Raw genomic sequence first — 8,754 nt, 5'->3', positions numbered from 1 at the left:
TACTGTTAAATTCATGAATTCTGGGTGCTTTGTGTGCTAGATTCTCTAGCCTAATATTATAAATTAGGTTGGTTGGTTGGATTATTGCATAATCCAACCAACTGCTTGTTTACAGTTGGTTGGATTATGCAAACCTGTAAATATATACTGCAGTGACAGGACATTACCGTTCTGGTGTAAATATAATTCGTTGAGCATCTCACCAGACAGTTTTCTCTGGATGATAATTTTAGACATCCACTTAGCAGTGGGTGATCCACCTCCTTGCTAAGGGATCTTAACATTGACTCAAACTGAAAACTAAAAGCTTGTAAGGAGTCAACTGTCTGATCTGGTTGAGATAAGTCTAGTAGTTGGTGCACGATGTTGATGATAGTCTTCTTATTGTCAGCACTTGCCTTAGGGAGCTGGATGGCTTGATTGATGCTGATGTGTTCAGTATCACCCCTAGGAGGCTCGTGTTAGTGATTATGACCATCACTAATTTTGCTTAAGGCTTCTTGCTTAGCCTCAGCTTTTATTCCAGCTTCTGTTGCTGTTGCAGCTTCAGCTGCATCTTCATCTTCTGTTTCAGATTCACTGGCTGTTGCAGCTTCACTTGCAGTTTCATCTGCAGCTTCACTTGGTTTTCTGGGTTCATGTGAGAGGCTTGTTAATTCAGTAGCCTCATGTATTGAATTTATAGAATCCAGGGAATTTAGAGATGAGCTCTCAGAAAGTGGTTCTGATTCTGTTAAGGTATTATTATGTGAAGTTGTGTTAGATGAAACTGTAGAAAATGAAGGTTGAACTTCAGTTGTTGATCCTGTGTAAGGGTCAGATATGACTAGAGGAATCTCCTCAGTTTGATGTAGCTCATGTACTTCATCTGAGCTGAGTGCTTGCTTGGGTATAGGCGTACCATAAATATGTCCTGCTCCAGCAGGAACATTTTGTGTTGCAAGCACTTTTTTTATAGTAAATTAACCTGGCCTGAATTTTGTCTTCAAAGTCGGTTAGGTCCGACATGATTAGATCTATTTCATCTAGATCAATATTACTGGAATAGATTGTACTTATTTACATATCAATAATTTCTTGTATGTGCTTAAATTGCTGGTTAGCTATATCTACTGAGATTTCCAGTGCTATGAGATCAACTGGGTCTGTTTCTACCCAGCTGTCACATGGTTGACTAACTCTGTCAAGTGACATTGTAGGCCTTTCAGCCGTATTTTAGTTTTTTCTAGTGTAGTCATGTTGACTGTGGGTTGAAGCTTTATGGAGCTTATATAACTACTTAGACAGCTATGATACTTGCTCTTAGGTGTAGAGCAGGTATTGTTATTAACGGCCTAATATTTTCTTGATTAGGCTGATTGTAATTTACCTCGTTTGGAGGTTAGCTACCTACCTAATAATAAGTAACTAATATTTGAGTAGTACGAGAATGTCACTGTTGGAATTTCGGCCGGTTAGCTCCTTAATTATCACCATTCGATCTAACAGTGAGCATCCAGTAGCACTCAAAAATACACAAAATAATATGATAAATACACATTAAATGTTTTGTTGATCCCACCCTAAATTAGGGTCAGCACAAAGTTGTATAATATGTATGTACACCAGCACTGTCTACTACAATACTCGCTAAATAATTCCTACTTAGGAATGATTAAATAGTTTAGGCTGCATTTGTACAAACATTAGTACAATTACAGTCTAAAATATTCTACCCCTGTTGGGTTGTCATAACTACAATAAATGTGGTGCAATAATGTGTAAAATAGTGCTATGTTTTGGGGGATTTTTTTTTTGGTTTTGTTATATAATGTATGCACATGTAGAAAATATGTGTATGAGAAATTTAATGAATAGAAGATTATTAATTGTGTTTGGCAAGTATTCTACTGCCGTAAATAATGTTTAACACCTGACGGTAGTTCCTAATTGTGGAATATAATGTTAACAGGGTTAATAATGTTTAATTCATTTATGGGTTCAGTAACTTGGGTTAGTTTACTGGACCCTGAAATGTTAATAAATTTACTGACTTAGGAGAATCAGTACTCATAGGTTTAATGTGGCTTAGGCTATGATATGGACATTCTGCTGACAGCCGTAAATGAAATATATGTGTATAGCCTAATAATATTAACACACTAGTTGGTGTTAGTAAATGATTAATTATATGCAGTGCTTACCAGTATCATAAGAAAAGCTATACTTTCATATTATGAGACTAGATTCAAAGAAGCAAAAGGCAACATGAAAAGCACATGGAAAACCATCTCTAATATCCTAGGAACTAAACAACACTCCCACAACCAGATAACACTCTCTAAGGATGGCCTTACATCGTCATCTGATTTAGAAATGGCGAATGAATTTAATAGCTTCTTTTCATCGGTTGGTGCTAACCTTGCCAGTAAAATCCCACAGACTCAGACACATATCAACACATATCTCTCAGGCAGCTATCCAAACTCTCTTCTCCTTTCACCAGTCAGCCCGACAGATGTTGTGTCCATCATACACTCACTAAAAACCAAAGCTGGGAACATCAGTGAAATACCATCCATTGTATACAAGAGCGCCTCCCTCGCCCTTGCGCCACCTATAGCTCTGCTGTTCAACAAATCCCTTGAGTGTCATAACTTCCCTGATATCCTTAAAAAAGCAAGAGTAACGCCAGTTCATAAAGGAGGTAATCCGGCAGACATAAACAATTATAGACCAATATCAAACCTACCCATACTATCAAAAATATTTGAAAAAATTATAATAATATAATAATAATTTTCATTTAGGTAAGGTACATACATAAAGAGATTTTACAAAGTTTGTTGGCTTTATAGATAGAGCTAGTACATACAATGCCTAAAGCCACTATTACGCAAAGTGCTTCGGGCAGCGTTTATCTACAAACAGCTCTACTCCTACCTCATAAAATTCGACATTCTTAGCCCCTGTCAGTTTGGCTTCCGCTCCCAAAAGAGTACCAACGATGCAACTATTAGTCTCCTTGATATAATTTTCTCAGCCCTTGACAAAAATGAGTTTCCGATTGGACTCTTCCTTGAGTCCAATCGGACTCAATCGTCACAACTAGAGACCCTAGAGCTGCCAGTTTTCTTTTTCAGCGCCTTAGTGTGGCAATCCAGAGAGGAAATGCTCACTGCATCCATGTTCCTGCCCGCCATCTGAGGAGCTGGAGGAGCTGTTCAACTTGTGACAAGCAGCCTTGTACCCTGCATGTAATCAATATTGTAACTTTTTTTGTGTAATAACATTTTCAAATAAAGTTAGATAAATATACACACATACCAAAAGAATAGGGGTGGTAGGAGAAGAAAATATCAAAGTGTTCAGTGAGGATCCACAAGGTCTCCTCTGAGTACTCTTTATTTTCTTCTCCGAGGCTATGGGTCCCTACACTTGCACCAAAGATGGTAACTTAGAAAACTTAGCTTATTAGGCAAATCGGGCCTTGCATAGTAGGCTGAGAAGTGCGTTCTGGCTACTAGGTACGACATATATATATATATATATATATATATATATATATATATATATATATATATATATATATATATATATATATATATATATATATATATATATATATATATATATATATATATATATATATATATATATATATAGACATATGTCGTACCTAGTAGCCAGAACGCACTTGTCAGCCTACTATGCAAGGCCAAATTTGTCTAATAAGCCAAGTTTTCCTGAATTAATATATTTTCTCAAATTTTTTTCTTATGAAAAGATAAAGCTACCTATTTCATTATGTATGAGGTCATTTTTTTTATTGTAGTTAAAATTAACGTAGATATATGACCGAACCTAACCAACCCTACCTAACCTAACCTAACCTATCTTTATAGGTTAGGTTAGGTTAGGTAGCCAAAAAAGTTAGGTTAGGTTAGGTTAGGTAGGTTAGGTCGTCGAAAAACAATTAATTCATGAAAACTTGGCTTATTAGGCAAATCGGGCCTTGCATAGTAGGCTGAGAAGTGCGTTCTGGCTACTAGGTACGACATATATATATATATATATATATATATATATATATATATATATATATATATATATATATATATATATATATATACATATATATATATATATATATATACATATATATATATATATATATATATATATATATATATATATATATATATATATATATATATATATATATATTAGTATATTTTGGTAGCAGTCTTTCCTGTAGACATACATTATTAAATATGACCGAAAAAGTAAGATTATTAATTCTAACACGAATTTTCTCGATCTTTCTTATGTTTCTTTCCACTGTTGATGGTAACTGAAAAATAACTCCAAAATTCTACTCCAAAGTTGAATTCAACTCCAAAAAAAACCTCCAAAGGAATTTGTTGACTTACTGCGGGGAACACGGGCCACAGGGATAAGAGCCTCGTTAGACGTAGAATCACTGTTTACCAACGTACCTTGGGATGAAACAATCGGGATGATAGCGGACAGAATGTATCGTGATCCGGCCTGTACTCCTCTTGACATACCAGAAAACATTCTAAGGAAACTACTCCAAGCTTGTACTAAAGAGGCACCCTTCTTGAGCCCGGATGGGCACATGTATAAGCAAGTAGATGGGGTCGCCATGGGTTCTCCCCTAGGTGTCCTCTTTGCGAGCTTCTACATGGGTACCATCGAGCAAAGAGTCTTAGTCGACATGAACTTGAAACCCGCCATATACTGCAGGTATGTTGACGACATTTTTACACAGGTACCTGATATCAGACCTCAGCAGGAGCTGAAGTAGGCATTTGGGCAGAATTCTGTGTTGCGTTTCACTTACACGATGGAGAAAGATGGGAAGCTGCCCTTTCTAGATGTAATAGTCATGGAAAGGAGTGGAGGTTTCCACACTGCAGTCTACACTAAGGAAACAAACATAGGAATGTGCCTAAATGCCAACAGTGACTGCCCAGACAGGCATAAGAGGAGTGTTGTTAACGCTTATGTTGACCGTGCTCTCAGCCACGGCTCAGGATGGAAGGAAGTCGACGAAGAACTCTGTAGGGTAAGGCAGGTCCTAGTCAACAACGGCTTCTCCAATGGTTTCGTTGAAGACATCATAAGAAGGAAAGTGAAACGCCATGCAACCTCTGAAGAGACAATTAACAAAACACCTATACCCCCTATTAGACTATTTTCTGGAACTTCTTTTCCACAGCTCATAAAACGGAGGAAAGGATCCTGAAAGATATTGTCAATAGAAACGTTATCCTTACAGACAAAAATAAAAAGATGCAACTGACGATTTACTATAAAACCAAAAAAACGGCCAGCCTACTCATGAGAAACTCTCCAGACACAGAGCAGAACGCTTTAAAAGAGACCAACGTCGTCTATGCCTTCAAATGCCCTCTTGGGGACTGTAAGCTCCAAAAAACTCAGTATATAGGCAAGACAACAACATCTCTTTCCAGGCGTTTAACGATGCATAAGCAACAGGGCTCCATTAAGGAACATATAATCTCTTCCCACAACCAAACCATCACCAGAGAAATCTTAGCAAACAACACATAAATCATCGATAGATACAGCAATAGCAGGCGGCTTGACATCTGCGAGGCACTACACATTGAGAAGTCAACACCAGCAATCAAGAGCCAATTAATGTACAACTATATTCTACCCACTTCAAGACTCCGCTCCAATATAGAAGCATCAAGAAATATGGGCCATAAGGCCCTCTGCAATTACTTCCATTCTTACCTTCAATACCCATTGTTTCGTGTTCTGTCTTGTGTTGAAAGTTTGTTTTCACCTCATCCAAAACTGTTGTAACATATCACTTCACCCAAATGCAGGTATAAAAAATCGAAGATGTTTAAGCTCTATTCAGTTATAGTTCAGTTGTGTGTGTGTAAACTAGTCTTTGATATTGTAATAAGTTTTACGAAACGCGCTCAAGTGTTGCATCAGACTAGAAATAAAAATGAATTTTGGAGAATTGATTTTTCAATTACCATCAACAGTGAAAAGAAACATAAGAAAGATCGAGAAAATTCGTGTTAGAATTATTAATCTTACTTTTTCGGTCATATTTAATAATATATATATATATATATATATATATATATATATATATATATATATATGTCGTACCTAGTAGCCAGAACGCACTTCTCAGCCTACTATGCAAGGCCCGATTTGCCTAATAAGCCAAGTTTTCATGAATTAATTGTTTTTCGACTATCTAACCTACCTAACCTAACCTAACCTATTTTTTTCAGCTACCTAACCTAACCTAACCTATAAAGATAGGCTAGGTTAGGTTAGGTAGGGTTGGTTAGGTTCGGTCATATATCTACGTTAATTTTAACTCCAATAAAAAAAAATTGACCTCATGCATAATGAAATGGGTAGCTCTATCATTTCATAAGAAAATAATTTGAGAAAATATATTATTTCGTGAAAACTTGGCTTATTAGGCAAATTGGGCCTTGCATAGTAGGCTGAAAAGTGCGTTCTGGCTACTAGGTACGACATATATATATATATATATATATATATATATATATATATATATATATATATATATATATATATATATATATTTATATATATATATATATATATATATATATATATATATATATATATATATATATATATATATATATACTGCCTTTTATGCATTATTGATTTTTACATTGCAGTAGTATTTCTTGCATTACATATTTTACTCATTATCTATGTGTGTGCATATTATACTTATTATTATTATAGCATAATATATGTTACACATAAATTAATCTCCTAGAATACCCCCCCCAAAATGTGTCATGGGAGGCTGGCTCTAGAATTATCTAATTTACAGTCATTGCTTAATAGAATTTATTCACATATAATCATAAATCTATAAGCCACTGATTTTCTCATTCATTATTCATTCTGGTCCTTCGAGCTATCTTAGAATTAATCATTATTTTGCATTCTTAAAATCATATATTTTATCAGAATTATACTGGAGCCAGATTCCCCCCCCCCCCCCTATTTAAGAGAAGGGAAGAAAGCCGGGATGGTAAGAAATTAGCGTATGGTCTTCATGTTCAAGGAAACAAGATCATGACCACTGATCTAAATAAGTGCAAATGATCCACACTGAAAGCAGTTGAACCGATTGTGCACTTTTTGTTGTTTAATTCAGAGTTTATGGTGTTGGATGGTCAATTTCCTTCAGGCAAAGAACAAATGTTTGTGATTAATTTCTTTAAGTGTAGGTATTACATCAGACCAGGAAGGAGATTGAAATTTGCGCGCTAATAAATGCCTAAAATACGTCTTAAAAATTTACTTCATTTGCAAATTATCTCACCGAGATCACTATTTAGAAGATACTACAGCTCACATGATATCGACTCAAGCCGAGACACTGACTAATAAATAACGTTACCTCCGAGCAGGTATCTAGATGATCAGCTTTACTCAAAATGTTATTTGTTTTTGTGACTTTCATCTCCTTGAAATTATCAATAAAGTATGAAGTGCCCAAGATGCTTCCGGAATACTTTATTGGATTATCTGTTAAGTAACGTTAGTTTAAGTTCTGGGTAAAACGAATACAATAACTTAAAAGCAACTGGAGCATATTTGCCAGGACTCTGTATATCTTTCACATATTTCTATAAATTTGTATGAGGGACGTTTGGCAGGTGTCAATATAACTAGATAATCAGCACAACTGAAAACCCTAGCCTTAGTACAACCTATGCTGCAGCCAACACTACTTGCTCGTTCAACAATGTATCAACATAGAAATAATAAATGATTAAATGAAAGGACCTTCAGGTACGTACACATAGGTAAGTACTAAAACCACATAGATGCTTACACATAGAAAAACCATCATGGGAAAGAAAGGCCGTAAGATGCACATGAACTTTCTACAGATAAACTACAGATTTATAACAAATGGGAGAGTTTCTCAAACGTTCACATCCCAACAGACATCTTGGTTGGGAAAGGCCAATGGTGGCAGCGAATGCTACTTGCCGGCTGGATGATGGTGACACTGGTGTTGTCACGGAGCTACGCTGGGAACCTCATGTCTCTCCTGGCGGTGAGACACATTCCTCAGCCCTACCAAAGCCTCCAAGCGGCAATCGACGACCCCTCTGTCTCGTTGATCTGGGAAGCAGAATCAGCTTATGTTCAGTCTCTTCGAGTAAGTTATGTGGGTAAGCTTTCAGTTTTCCATTAAGCTGTGTTGAGGATGAAGGTTGAGTGCCTGCTTAAATATTAAAGTGAACTCAAATTTTCATAAATTATTACAATAGAAGTAGATAATGGTAAGCGTTAATAGAGTAGCAGTGCTTTCAAATATTATCTGTAGTCACTCAATTTCCCTAGAATTTATTTATTTTATGACTAGCTGTACCCAGCCACAGCAACATTCTCCTGCCTCCCAGTCCTCCCCACCATTCCCCCCCTCCATTGTCCCCTCGTCCCATCCATTCCTCACTCCCCTGTCCCCTCGTTCTCCCAACCATTCCCCACTCCCCCGTCTCCTTGTCATCCCCACTATTCCTCACTCTACCATCCTCTCGTCCTCCTAATTATTCCACCCACCCCACCGTCCCCTCGTCCTCCCTACCATTTTCCCCTCCCCCATCCCCTCATCCTCCCCACCATACCTACTCTCTTGTCCCTTGTCCTCCCCCACTATTCTCCAATCCTCTGTCCCCTCGTCCATCC

At 36.8% G+C, this 8,754-nt stretch overlaps 1 protein-coding gene across 1 annotated transcript in view; it reads left to right on the top strand.

Moving 5' to 3' along the window:
• The first annotated feature begins 8,014 nt into the window (after window positions 1-8,014).
• Window positions 8,015-8,754, top strand: part of LOC123759550 (ionotropic receptor 93a-like) — an 84,549-nt gene continuing 83,809 nt past the window's right edge. Inside the window, exon 1 of the mRNA XM_045744663.2 lies at window positions 8,015-8,224. Within this exon, the coding sequence (XP_045600619.1) occupies window positions 8,042-8,224 (183 nt within the window). The 5' untranslated portion in view covers window positions 8,015-8,041. The remainder of the gene's footprint in view (window positions 8,225-8,754) is intronic.

Source organism: Procambarus clarkii, chromosome 32 (genome assembly GCF_040958095.1).
Source record: "Procambarus clarkii isolate CNS0578487 chromosome 32, FALCON_Pclarkii_2.0, whole genome shotgun sequence".
Taxonomy (NCBI): domain Eukaryota; kingdom Metazoa; phylum Arthropoda; class Malacostraca; order Decapoda; family Cambaridae; genus Procambarus; species Procambarus clarkii.
This window is presented reverse-complemented; position numbering and strand designations above follow the sequence as displayed.